The sequence below is a fragment of the Plecotus auritus genome, assembly GCF_963455305.1.
Source record: "Plecotus auritus genome assembly, chromosome: 4".
Classification (NCBI taxonomy): Eukaryota; Metazoa; Chordata; class Mammalia; order Chiroptera; family Vespertilionidae; genus Plecotus; species Plecotus auritus.
This window is the reverse complement of record NC_137775.1, coordinates 185,210,805-185,225,287: the sequence shown is the minus strand read 5'-3', so window position 1 is coordinate 185,225,287 and position 14,483 is coordinate 185,210,805. Positions and strand designations below refer to the sequence as shown.

Here is a 14,483-nt window from a genome sequence, read left to right as displayed (position 1 = left end):
GCAGACACCTATGAACCTGGAGCAGGCTCTCACCTGGCACCAGCTGTACCAGAGCCATGATCTTGGACTTCCCAGCCTCCAGAACTGTAAGCAAATTTCTATTGTACAAAAGCCACCCAGTCTCTGGTATTTTGTTATAGCAGCCCAACTGAACTAAGACAGTACACTACTATGACCAAGTATAATGCATGAATGTCACCAATAATAGAATGGTAAAAATAATAAACATTTAAATAGATGTAATATTTTCTGTAACATTTGGGGCTTTAATTATATTCTTATTTTCATCAATACATGAGGGGGGGAAGAAAACTAATTTTTTTCAATAAAGAAATTATACTTGAGATTCACAAATATAAGCACAATTATTTTAGTTGATTTTTTTCAGATTACCAAAAATCAACAAGAATTAATGAGTCAAAGATTTATAAGGCATAATTTTGATGATTAAGCATTTTCTCAGTTTTTGTGTTTCAAAATAGTTAACATTGCCCTGGAAATTTTCCAGAGTCTGCATTTCATGGAAAGGAGAAATAAAAATCTATTTATAATATAACACGAAGGAAGAAAGTTGTATTTTAAAATACACCCTTACAATACTAGTAATTAAAATAGCTGCCAAAATGAACATTCGATTTTTTTTTTCAGTTCTTTTTCCTTTGCATCTTGTAATAGCAGCTCAGTGGAAATAACCATTCCAGCTTCCAAATGAATAAATTTAGATGACTGGAGTGCAGTCAATTGCCATTCCACTCTACTACAAATGGAGAAAATAATGGACTTAACTAAGCAGGGCACAAAAATGCATCACGTCAGTGTCTATTCATGTCAGAACATCTGAAGTTCATCAATATAAATAATGTTTGTATTCATGTCATAAACAAAGCATCAGTATAATTTATACTATTTGGAAATTTTTAAATGCGAGATGGAAAGGCAGATGAAGGCTTTTGGAACCAAGAAGTTTGAGAAAATAATATAAACAATTTCAGTAGATATTAGTATAATATTCTAAATATACAACCTCTTCAATATTAGTGGAAACTGTAGATGATTTCTCTAAATTTACTTTTCAAAAGGCTTTTTCCAAGCTGGATTTATATAATTTGGCCATTGTCCCTTGATAATATAGCTAAGAAGTTCTAAGATAAATATAAAACAGTAATATATTGATGACTCACTGCATACATTAAAGTGCATACAGTGGCATGGGGTGGGTTTCCGGTGACTTTGGATTTGGTCATTACACTTATCTCTAAATTTTTTTACTTCATTGAAAAACTACCACAAAGCCACTACTATATAAAATTCCCAGCACAGAAGAAAATTCCTTGATTTCTAAAACCCCATGCTCTATCCAGCATCTAAGGATACCTTTTCCTCTTTGTAGCGTGCCCTCCACCTAACAATCTCCTATTCATCCTTCAAGATCTTTTACAAATAAAATCTCTTATGGAACCTCACTCCTTTGGGCTGCAATTGCACCTAAAGTGGGCTTCTATCAGCATACCAAGCTCGAGTATTGGTTCTCTATCTGTCTCTCCCATGTCCAGGAGCGTCACAAGAGCCACCACAGTGTTTATATCTAACACTAGAGGCCTGGTGCACAAAATTCGTGCATGGTGGGGGGAGGGTGTCCCTCAGCCCGGCCTGCACCCTCTCCAATCTGGGACCATCCCTCTCACAGTCCAGGACTGCTAGCTCCCAACCGCTCGCCTGCTTGCCTGCCTGATTGCCCCTAACTGCTTCTGCCTGCCAGCCTGATCACCCCCTAACCACTCCCCTGCCAGCCTGATCGATGCCTAACTGCCCTCCCCTGCTGGCCTGGTTGCCCCTAACTGTCCTCTCCTGCAGGCCTTGTCCCTCCCAACTGCCCTCCCCTGCCGACCCGGTCACCCCTAACTGCCCTCCCCTACAAGCCTGGTTGCCCCTAACTGCCCTCCCCTACAAGCCTGGTTGCCCCTAACTGACCTCCCCTGCCAGCCCAGTCACTCATAACTGCCCTCCCCTACCGACCTGGTCCCCCCAACTGCTCTCCCCTGCTGGCCTGGTCCCCCCCAACTGCTCTCCCCTGCAGGATTGGTCACCCCCAACTGCCTTCCCTTGTAGGTTGGTCCCTCCCAACTGCTTTCCCCTGCTGGCCATCTTGTGGTGGCCATCTTGTGTCCACATGGTTACGACCATCTTTGACCACATGGGGGCGGCCATCTTGTGTGTTGGAGTGACAGTCAATTTGCATATTACTCCTTTATTAGATAGGATGTCTGCTGAATGCAAAATGAACAGAGGCAAGAGCAAGCCTCTCACAAAATATCTGAAGATATTTTGGTTAATATGTTTCAAGATTACATATGCTGTGGAATATAAAACAGAAAGCAACAAACAAACAAACTCATAGGCATTGACAAAAAAGGATGGTGGTTAACAGAGGAAAAGGGGATAGGGGGAGAGCGATGAGGGTAAAGGGGGACAAAACGATAGTGACAGAAAGAGACTATACTTTGTGTGGTGGGTCCACAATGCAATATACAGATGATGTATTATCAAAAGTAGGTTCACAGTTGTGAGTTTATTCTTTTATTAATATTTATTCATTACTGTATTACTTTCTATATACTTCCATAAACTTAATTTTGCCTACCCCTGTAATGTATTAATCAATGTCACCCCAACAAATTTAATTTCAATAAATAAGTTTTTTTTAAAAAGGTTACAGATGCTTTCTTTTGGAAGATGCAAAAAGTAAATTTTTCTCAAGGCCCAACCCTTATTCACATACATGACTACAATGTTTTCATTATACCTGAAGTCAAATAATCAAGAGACAAGCAAAGGACTTTTAAACTTGATCTTATTCAATTCAATCCCTCATTCTAGCATGTTCAAATCTTTCAGGATAATCTTTCATTGTATTATTTATCTTTTCTTTTCCCAAAGGCCTACACGAGGCTACATAAATTTGCTATTTGCAATTGCTTAACCCTGCTTGTGACACTGAAAATATTTATTTACTCAGCATTCACTGTTAATGACCAGTTTAGTTGGGTACAGAAATCTAAGTTGAAAATCATTTCCCTTAAATCTTGTAAAAAATCCTTCCATTGTGTTCTAACATCTAAGACAATCTTCTTAATTCATGTTCTTTGAGTAGCTTGCTTTTTCCTTTTTAATCTTTGAGGATATGCTTCTAATCTTTAGTGCTCCAAGATTTCAAAAACTGTGTTTAGATGTGTTTCTTTTTCTGATTCATTGTGCTAACATCAAACAGGCTCTTTCAATATACACAACTGTGACATCTCATTTCCTTGAAATCCTTGTCTCCATTGTTCTCTCCATCTTCACAAGCCACTCTCCAAAAGGTGTGACTTACATCCAATGCCTCCTGTCACAGTAAAATTACAAAAGCTTGTCCTTCAATCGCCCTGGACACCCCCAAAGCCTGCCACCCAGGCCCTGTATCCCACCGCCTCTCTCCTTCTCAAAGATTTCATTGCTTTGTGATTCCTTTCTCTTTCCTGATCATCAGCCTCTCCCACTTAACTCGATCATTTCCATAACTATTCAAACATGTTCTACTATTGCAAATTTAAAAACAAAATAAAACCCACACTCCTTCCAACTACATCTCACTTCTGAATTACTACTGAGTTTGGTTGTCCAGTTCTTTCTAAACACTTGCAACACTAGAGCCTCTACATTTATCCTTGGATTAAGCTGTAGCTTAGACTGCACCAATTTGAGCTCAGATAGAATTATATCTAGTAAATTGAGTTTTATAAATATTTTTAAAGCTCTGTGAAATTTGCTACTCATAAATTATAAAGATAAGCTATGGAAACATTATTTTTAAATATATATTTTTTATTGATTTCAGAGAGGAAAGGAGAGGGAGAGACAGAAACATCAATGATGACAATCACTGATCGGTTGCCTCCTGCACACCCTCCACTAGGGATTGAGCCTGCAACCTGGGCATGTGCCCTGACTGGGAATCGAACCATAACCTTCTGGTTCATAAGTCAAAGCTCAACCACTGAGCCACACCAGCTGGGCTAGAGACATTATTAAAGAAGTGAGTTGTCTTTGTGATATCTAGAAGAGAAATTACATCCTGGATTTAGAATCACAAAAAAGAAAAATGTCAGACACACATTGGGTACAAATTACCTCATTCCTTTCTTGAGTATGGATATTCTGGTAAGAGCAGTAAGGAGCACCAGCATCTACCTCAACCCCAGAAAACTACTTTCTTCATATCTATCTCCCTTCATCACCAAGGTCACTTCCTAGGTAGAATTCTGTGTGTCACTGAAGTAAAAAAAACCACCAGGGAATTGTAATGGCTACTCTTCAGGTTTCAGTTGACACAGTTCATTTGGTTTCTTATTTAAAAGGCCTTGTCCTATCCCATGATTCAGCCTGTCTGCCTGCACTATGGCACAGCCATCTATCCAGATATATGTGACTAAATCAGCTATATAGCTGAATATTTGGTGATATTTACAGAATGGTAAAGTAATCATGCCCTACAGCAATGCTCTAAAAGTCACTTTATCTAAAAAATAATAAACATAATGCATTAGGACATAAATATCCCCATTTTTCACATGGAATAACTTGTTGCCTTTTTTAAATGATCTCAATTGCTGACTCATCATACAGCATCATAAACTGAAGTCAAACAGATCTGTACAATTTCCCAAGGACATGTTAGCATCAATTTTTTAGTTTAACTAAAGGGAATAGTTTAACAAAAGAAATGTACAAAAATTATTCCATCATCCAAGTGAAGATTAAAGCTAATCAAAACAAAACGGTGTCACCCTGGCCAGGTGGCTCAGTTGGTGGGAGTGACATCCTGTGCACCCAAAGGTTCCCAGTTTGCTTCCCGATCAGGGCACATGCCTAAGTTGTAGGTTCAACCCCTGGTTGTGGCATGTATGAGAAACAACTGATCAATGTTTCTCTCTCTCTCTCTCTCTCTCTCTCTCTCTCTCTCTCTCTCTCTCTCTTCCTCTCCCTCTGAAAAAATAAATAAATAAAAATATATCCTCAGGTGAGGATTTTTTTTAAAAAAAAAGAATACAAGAATATATGCACACATAAAAATTAATTCCAGTTCTAATAGTCCCTAAAATCTAGTTCAGCATATACCTATCTCATAAACATCTTTCAGTCCTTTAAATTCCTCCCTCAAACTATCCTCATCCCCAAACAAAGATAAGTCTCTAATAAAATAGGACCTAGCTTTATAACTTTTATGTCCTATACACTTAATACTATGGCTCTTATTTTCAATATTTAGCTGAACACCACCCTTTGCAGAAACCCTGGTGATGATGTAGTGCACTTAATAGAAAATTTCAAAAGCCATAACTCCATGGTTTACTTACGAGAGGTTTTAGAAGCAAGAAGAGTAACTTGGGAACCACCTAAGAATCGAAAACCCATTACATTCACCTGTTCATCTTCGGACTGATTGGCAAAGCCTGCAAAAAAAAAAAAAAAAAAGAGGTGGGGGGCGGGGCGGAAATCACCTTACATAACCATGAGGTAAGACAATATTTGAAACAGGAAACTTAGCTGATGACAAGTATGTTTTATGTCACTAGTCATGTTTAAACCCCATGCATGAATTAGATTAACTGATTTTCATGTTAGCTTCAGTTGCTAAAATTTCTGCCTCATAAGAACTCTCTGAAATCATCTCATTTCCTTTCTACTACTTGTTCATTCTAGGTCTAAGGTAGGAAATGCACAGGTGAACCTGGAACAGAAGCACGGAAATGACCAGTAACTAGCAGAGTTGTGTGAAAAAGATGTAAGAGCCAATTTAGAGAGACTATCACTGACCAGAAGTGAAAATATTTAAGTATCAAAAAAATAATAGCTACAATGGAGTGAAACACATCAAACATAATTAAAGGCCTGTGTTTATGTTGATACAAAAAAAAAAAAAAAAAGAAAAAGCCAAATGATCAATCTTGAAGGATTAGAGAATCAACCCTTTTTTTTTAATTGATTTCAGAGAGGAAGGGAGAAGGAGAGAGAGAAACATTAATGATGAGAGAGAATCAATGATTGGCTGCCTTCTGCACACCCCACACTGGGGATCAAGCCCACAACCCAGGCATGTGCCCTGACCTGGAATCGAACCGTGACCTCCTGGTTCATGGGTTGATACTCAACCACTGAACCACACTGGCCAGGCAACTCATTATTTTAAAAATCAGTAATAAACACAGGGAACCATGCATTTATGCTGGTGATCCTACGTATGCACCACGTAACCCATAGTACATAAGGAAAGGTTCTCCATATAGAACTATTTCAGCCAAAAACTGAAGGAAGCTTGAAAGAAATAGAATATAACTATTTTCAACTTCCAATGAATGAATGGATCTCAGCATTTAATATCAATGACTGAGACCATCACAAACAAAAAGAGACAAGCAGATATCTTGTCCCCCCTGCTGAAAGCATAAACCACCATTCATTAAGCAATGTGGCCAAAATAATTAAGCTTAACTATTAGCTCTAGCTGCAACTGCAATTTACAGGCAACAAAGTGGACAGAGAAAAATAAATATTAAACAGCATCCCAGGGATGTAATCGGTGAAATTCAGAGTGTGAGAAACACATAGGAAAAATAACATGTACTCTTCAACAAACAATTAAAGGGAGATGGAGGAGTTAAAACCTATAGAAAAGGAGATACCAAAATGTATATTAAAAAATTGAAAAATGTAAACCACATTTGAATCCTGACTCAAAACAAACAAAAATTATAATGTTGGGGACTTTCACTTCAGGCCAAGATGGAGAAACTGGAGCCACAGTTACCCTTCCATCTAAAACAGTGGTCGGCAAACTCATTAGTCAACAGAGCCAAATATCAACAGTACAACGACTGAAATTTCTTTTGAGAGCCCAATTTTTTAAACTTAAACTTTTTCTAACGCCACTTCTTCAAAATAGACTCGCCCAGGCCGTGGTATTTTGTGGAAGAGCCACACTCAAGGGGCCAAAGAGCCACATGTGGCTCGTGAGCCGTGGTTTGCCGACCACTGATCTAAAACAACTAAAAAAATGGTACAGAAAATATGAAATACTTTTTTAAAATATATTTTTATTGATTTCAGAGAGAAAGGGAGAGGGAGAGAGATAGAAACATCAATGATGAGAGAGAACCATTGATCGGCTGCCTCCGGCACGCCCCACACTGGGGATAGAGCCTGCAACCTGAGCATGTGCCCTGACCGGGAATGAAACCATGACCTCCTGGTTCACAGGTCGACACTCAACCACTGAACCACACCTGCCAGGCTGAAATACTTTTGGTTAATACATTGGAAATAAAGAATTGAACAATGATCCCTTCCAAACAAGAAACAAACAGAGTGAGCTCTATGATTGCCCCAGTTTACTGCCTTGAGAAAGATCTGTGGGCCGCAAGACAGGTTGGGGAACCAAGGTGCAACCCAGCGTTCTCCCCAAGAAGGGAGATAGAATTGAGAGTCTGGAAAGGTCAAAGTTGCACAAGTTCACAGGCATGGTGTCAGAGAAGAGAGCACGACAGAGGGAGGTCTGCAGAGATCTGCCAAGTGCCCCTGGAGTACGTATCCCAATACCAATGAGTCCACACCTGTAAGGAAACTAGTGAGGCTGAAGGAAGACCACCGAAAGAGATTACAGGGAACATGGAATCTGTGATCCCACCCAGCGCCAGGAACCAGCCCTGTTCTCACCGGCCAGGATACGAACCAGCCTAGCTCCCTAGGCATCGTGCAGAACACATGGAAGAGTTCACCCTCAGAAGCAGGTGAAGTTTGCCCTCGAATGAAATGTTGCTCCCATCCTGCCTAACACCACTGGAAAGGATCAAACTTTTTCAAGTAACTTACCAGTGTCTCAGAAAAAAAAGCTCAAGAAGTTTTAGAGGAAAACTAAAGTACTCAACACACAACTAGATAAAATTCAGAAGTTCTATTCTTCAAACAAAAACTATAGGACATGTAAAGAAGGAAGAAATTACAATCTATAACGGGGAGCAAATCAATCAGAACTAACTCAGAAATGACATGGATGACAGACTCAAAGACAAGGGCATTTAAACAGTTATTATGTTGTTCTGTATGTTCAAGGACATTCTATTAGAGACATGGAAGATCGTTTTAAGAAGAAGAAAAGACCCATATCACTCTTGAGAGATGACAGCTACACTTTCTGAGGTGAAACACACGCTGAATGGGAACACATCACACTCTGCAGAAAAGTGACTCGAATGTACAGCAACAGAAACCACCCAAAATACAGCGCCAGGAGAAACAAAGGTTAAAAAGACAGTATCAGTGAAATCTGGAACTCAAGGATAGTTTGATCCAACATGACCTGACATCAATACATAAAAGTCTTTTATATACCAAGAGTGAAAAATGGAAAAGTGAAAAAGTACCAAGAGTGCTTCTGTTGAACAATGATAGGATTCCAGCATGTTCAATATGAACACAGATCCAGGATCTCCCAAAAAGAACCAGCTGTACACATACATTGGATCTTGAAGGATATTTTTTTTTTTAAATCTATCATTGAGTCCTATTTCTAAAGTAAGTAAGAAGCAAATATGTGCTGATGAGCCTAAGATACCAATAATATCAAAACAATTGAGCCCCAAATCAGGAGAAAAATGTACCTAAACTCTCCTAGGCTTACAGAGATTACCTCATTGAAAGCCTGCATTTTTATTCAGTCTCTGTGGGTTTCATCCATCCACAGTAAATATCAACCACTCAGAAGCCAAGGTCTTCAACACTTTTCTAAGGCACCAATAAATTCGGTGTGCAGCATATAATTTCCTACTAATTTCCAGGATAGTATAGGAGACCCAAGGAATTAATACTTTTGTATAAGATGTTCTGAAGGTCGTGACTCTTCCTGCCTTCTTTATAATCCAAATTTGTTATAAGAAAATGACTAAGAAGGAAGGAAAGGGAAGGGAAAAACCAAAAGGTACAAAACTGTTTGCTAACAATATACATATATATACCCAAACTCAAGCCAAACTAAAGAATAGATCAATTGTAATAAAAAGCATTCCATTTTGAAGGCTTTTCATTATACATAAACAATGCTTTTTAAACACTTCAAATTCATGAAAAATAAATTGTAAGCACTTTAAGTAGTTAATAACACAAAAGTTGACTTACCATAAATCGCTAAAGCTTGTGGGAAATACTCTTTGTATTCTAAATCCTACCCACTAATGCAAGGGTGAGGATGCACCTCAGAGTCAATGGTGACGATTTTTTACTGAGGGATTTGAAAGGGTTGATTTAATTCCCAGATTTGTTTTTTTAATTCCACCCCGTCACCAGGAAAGTGACTAGATGGGTACATTAGAAACCTGGTTACTGCAGACGCTGCATCCAGTGAATGCCTCTCTTTTGTAAGTTACTCAGCGAAAAACTGACACCTGGAGAAAGTCATACCCTCACAGATTACTCCAAATGTTCACTGTGATACTGAAGCTTTATAAACGGAGCCCCTTCTAAGCAATGAGGGCCAGAGAAGGAACATTCGCCCCCTCCAGCTGCTGCAGGCAGCAGAACCACAAAGAGCACCTACTTAGGCGATTACTTTTCAGGGGCATAAGACTGTACTTTAAAAAGGTATCTAACCAGAAACCTACAATGAAAGTGAATAATAAATATTTACATTCCAAGCCAAAAAATTCCACCGTCTAAAGAGAAACATTTGATGTTCTCATCTCTGAATACTGAAACAAAATAATGATTATACTAATTTTAATCAAACTTAAAAGGTACACCTCATTACTTGTTGATATAAGCTATTCGCCTTTGAACAGGCAAGGGAAAAATCCTGGAGGCATTTTTATATTCTGACTTAACAATTATCTGATAATTACCCCATCATTACCTGCTGGTGAAGGATTCCATTCTAAATTCCTAACATTTCTGATGTATTACAGGCATGTTACTTCAGAAGACCTACCTGGAAAGAGACTGAGAAGGCTGACTGGAGGTTTGTTGGTATCAATCGTTAGTTTGTGGCTTGCAATTTTTGAAGGTTGGCCTGGTAGACAGATTAATTTCAGGGGAAGTCTGAATTTACATTGGGTAACCCGAGGAATGCCTGAAATAAAAAGAGAGAAATGCAGAGTCATGAATGTGTCAAATAATTTGATACACAAAATACCTGTACTACTAATAGTCTGAGTAGACATATCCTAGTATAAAAGTTTGCTGCCTGCCTATTTTGTCGAGCATAACTGAAGTAACTGCACATTATTATCATAATTCACATATTTATATTATTGTCAAAAAGCAGAAGGCAATATCAGGGATCACTGTAAGTTATATAAATGTTTAATCACTATGCTGTACACCTGAAACTAATATAATATTGAATGTCAACCATAATTTAAAAACTAAAGAGATAAAGAATATTAGGATTGCAGAATTTTTTAAAAGTGAAAGGCAGAAATAAAATCTTAGAAAGACCACAGGCATGAGGTCTGCCTTTAATAGTAATACCATATTTTTAAAATCATCACACTTCAACACTGAATATAAAGTTATAGTCAATTACTGAACTATCTTTAAACTAAGACCTTCAAAATTCTAGCCCTAATTTAAGACTTTCAGCTAAGATGAGCAATGAATATGAAATTTACATCAGGAAGACTTTATATGACTATATTTCATAATTTCTCTACCCCCACACACTAATTTTTTAACCTTTAGCTTTTTTTACTTACTGAAAATCAAATTACAATTAACAATTTGCAACAAATTACAACATGAAAGCAGAATTTGTTCTACTTAAGATCTACTGAAGTTCATAACATTTTATACAGTAATATTAAGAATATTACCTTCATATGATTCAATTTTCCTCAATCCATTTAACTTTACATATCAGTTAAGTAACATTTTTAAAGGCTTCCATAGTCATTCAATTGTCAGATTTTGTTCTCTATGTACACAGGCATATTTAAATAGGTAACTGAACAATATATAACAATGAAGACTTTTATGTCAGGATTAAAATATTTTTAAAATCAATTCCTTTCAATATTTTTACAGAGAACGATACTGAAACCAAAGCAAAGCAGGCTCTCTACTTATAAATCCAGAAAAGCAATTCTACAACTTGAGTTTTCTCTCCTTTTACTCTAGGGTTCTGTTTTTGATGGGGTGAGATAAAAGATAATATACAGAAGCCTGTATCTCAGGACCTGCTGTACTCTACTTGACGGGGCCACACATTCATCCCTTTATTGCCTTACAGTGGAGTCAGTGAGCAACTTAGAAATAGTAAAGTAAGAGCAGTTGGAGTTTGGGGACAGGATTCCAAATTAGCAACACATTTTGTTTAAGCCACTTGGAGTTGAGTGGCTTACGCTACATCCAAGCTGGGACTATACTTTTCAGTATTACTTGTTCAGTGGGATAGTGAGAGATCATCAGCAATGGAAACATGTTGATATATGAGGTCAATTACAGACTTTTTCAGAGCATGGGGAGCATATTTGTCATTCTCCAACATAATCTATTATCCATCAAATTTTACGTAGCTCATTTTTTGCTCATAACCAACAGATGTTTAATTCACTTCTGGAATCCTAGATGCAAAGTATAACTGTGGCTCTTCAGAAAGGTCCCAGGGTATTATATCCTGACATTCTGTGAGGTTTTAAAGGCATGTTTATTTGTACTTTGCAATGGCAAAAAAAAAACCTTTTTTTAATCCTCACCCAAGGATATTTTTTCATTGTTTTTTAGAAAGAGCAGAAGGGAGGGAGAAGAGAGAGAGAGCGAGAGCGGGGGGGGGGGGGGGGGGGGGGAGGGTTGGGATCAAACCTGCAACCCAGGTACATGCCCTTGACTGGGAATTGAACCCGCATCCCTTGGTGTGCAGGCCAAGACTCTAACCACTTAGCACACCAGCCAGGGCAATGGTAAAACGTTTTGACTCAAAATATTATGGTAGCATGATCTAAGCTACTGCTTATGAATTTTTCCAGTTTCATATGTTCCACATATCTCCAAAATTATGGAACTGTACCTACTAATATATTTCCTCTACAATAGATAAATTAAAGCCTCAAAACCTGAAACCTATCTTCATTTTTAATGAATAATGGGGGGAAATGCTTCACCTTCTGCTAACTCTTTTTTTAAATTTCTTTATTGATTAAGTTATTACATACGTGACCTCATCCCCCCATTAGCCTCCCCCATCCCCCCACTCAATTCTTTATGCACAAAAATAAGCAATCTTCTATGTACTTGGAACCAAAGTCTGAGCTAATTGTTCAAACAAAATCTGGCTGTAAATGTGCTTCTAAAACTATACTGCTAAAACCGTGGCTCTGTTTCACTGGACCGGGTACTGATTGAATTTGTGGTAAAAAATTGATCAACAACACTAGCCTTATGCTAATGAGCCTATACTTGAATATTGGTACTAAATCTCTAAGAACCCAGAGCTAAAGAAACTGGCGGTGTATATATGTTTTCAGAACCTGGAACAAATGGTTACAAGCACGAATAAACCCAACAAGGGAAATACATTAGAACTCAATTCACAGTCCAGTGAAGCCAGTTAATGACAGTATGTTGGGTTCAAGCCCCTCTGCCAGGGAATGGACCTCCTTGGACGCCGGGTATTCGACAGAGAAGCCATGAGACGTTGTGGGTATATCAGAGAGTCTTTATTGTAGCCCAAGCTCTGACGAGGAGCTTTTAGACAAGGCAGTTCTTCAGAGTAAAGTCCATACAGTCGCCGTCCACCGGCTATGTAACAACACATCTTTCCTACAAAGTAGCAGTAGCCCCCAACATAGGAGCTACACAGGAGCCATCTTTACAACCTCAGCCTCACTAAGCCGCTGCCTCCCAGCCCCCTGCCTGCTGCTCAGTAACACACTCTAATACCAACTTAAACAAAAGAGGCTTCTTGCCAGATAGTGACCTCACTATTTCGGGTTATAGAGGGGCACGCTTGTGCAGCATACATACAGTAACATAGCTGTTGCACCTGCATATAGTAACTTAGCCTTGAACACTCCTGATGAGGATTCCCACGCTCAGAGTGGCCTTGAATATCCCACGCACTCTAGACAGGGTCCTCACACAGTATTCGCACATGTGGGCAATGGTCTACAACTGCTGAGATTTGTAGAACCCTCCAGAATTCCCTTTTTCTCTAGGAACTGTAAACCTGTTTCATAGGACATTTGGAAAACATTATTTTGGAAAATGATACTTAAAAATTTGGTTATAAAATGATGGCACCTTGAAAAGTTTTACCATTCGGGGGCGGGGAGAGGAGGGGGCGGGAATAAAATCTGCCCGGCTGCATGGCTCAGTAGTGACGGTTCTATTCCCAGTCAGGGCACATGCCTGGGTTGCGGGTTTGATCCCCAGTGTGGGGAGTGCAGAGGGCAGCCGATCAATGATTCTCTCTCATCATTGATGTTTCTATCTTTCTCTCCCTCTCCCTTCCTCTCTGAAATCAATAAAGATATATTTAAAAAGAAAATATTAGCCCTAACCAGTTTGGCTCAGTGGATAGAGTGTCAGCCTGTAGACTCAAGGGTCCCAAGTTCGATTCCGGTCAAGGGCATGTACCTTGGTTGCAGGCACATACCCAGTAGGAGGTGTGCAGGAGGCAGCTGATCGATGTTTCTCTCTCATCAATGTTTCTAACTCTCTATCCCTCCCCCTTCCTCTCTGTAAAAAATCATTAAAATATATTTTTAAAAGAAAATATTAAATCCTTCAGAAACCAGTTTAAAGAAACCATATCTTTTTTTAAAAATCACAATGCCAGTATTTTATATTATTTCTCATCAAATTAAAAACCAAGCATTTCAAAATACAATCTCTAGTATTTAGTTGTGGGGTTTATCAGAGACACATTTCCATTGAGATTTACATTTTCTTGAGAATCTTGAAATGTAAATTTGGCTACAATTATTCTTCAGGCTACCACTGTACATAAGAACCTGAAGCCAGAGACACGTGGAGATATGTGTGAGTGCGCACATGTGTGCATCTATAATAAGGAAGGAAAGAATTACATGTATTCAAAGACTTGCAACTAACTCAGTGGTCGGCAAACTGCGGCTCGCGAGCCACATGCGGCTCTTTGGCCCCTTGAGTGTGCCTCTTCCACAAAATACCATGTCCTGGGTGAGTCTATTTTGAAGAAGTGGCGTTAGAAGAAGTTTAAGTTTAAAAAAGTTGGCTCTCAAAAGAAATTTCAATCGTTGTCCTGTTGATACTTGGCTCTGTTGACTAATGAGTTTGCCGACCACTGAACTAGCTTTCAGCTCAGCTGAAAGAGCCTAATTGGTCCTAACTTTGCCTACCATCAGTGATACTTTCTCTATGTTGTTGGCAAACAGGCTTATTCAACTCGATTTTAAGCTGAGAGAAAAGAAAAATGTGGTCAT

The 14,483-nt window shown here is 38.7% G+C and overlaps 1 protein-coding gene across 2 annotated transcripts in view; it reads right to left on the bottom strand.

Moving 5' to 3' along the window:
- BBS9 (Bardet-Biedl syndrome 9) overlaps positions 1 to 14,483 on the bottom strand; it is a 337,699-nt gene that overhangs the window by 165,008 nt on the left and 158,208 nt on the right. For both annotated transcript variants that reach the window (XM_080663780.1, XM_080663781.1), the window contains exons 16-17: positions 10,013 to 10,153; positions 5,394 to 5,489 (exon numbers count right to left, since the gene is read on the bottom strand). In XM_080663780.1, the coding sequence (XP_080519906.1) occupies positions 5,394 to 5,489; positions 10,013 to 10,153 (237 nt within the window). The remainder of the gene's footprint in view (positions 1 to 5,393; positions 5,490 to 10,012; positions 10,154 to 14,483) is intronic.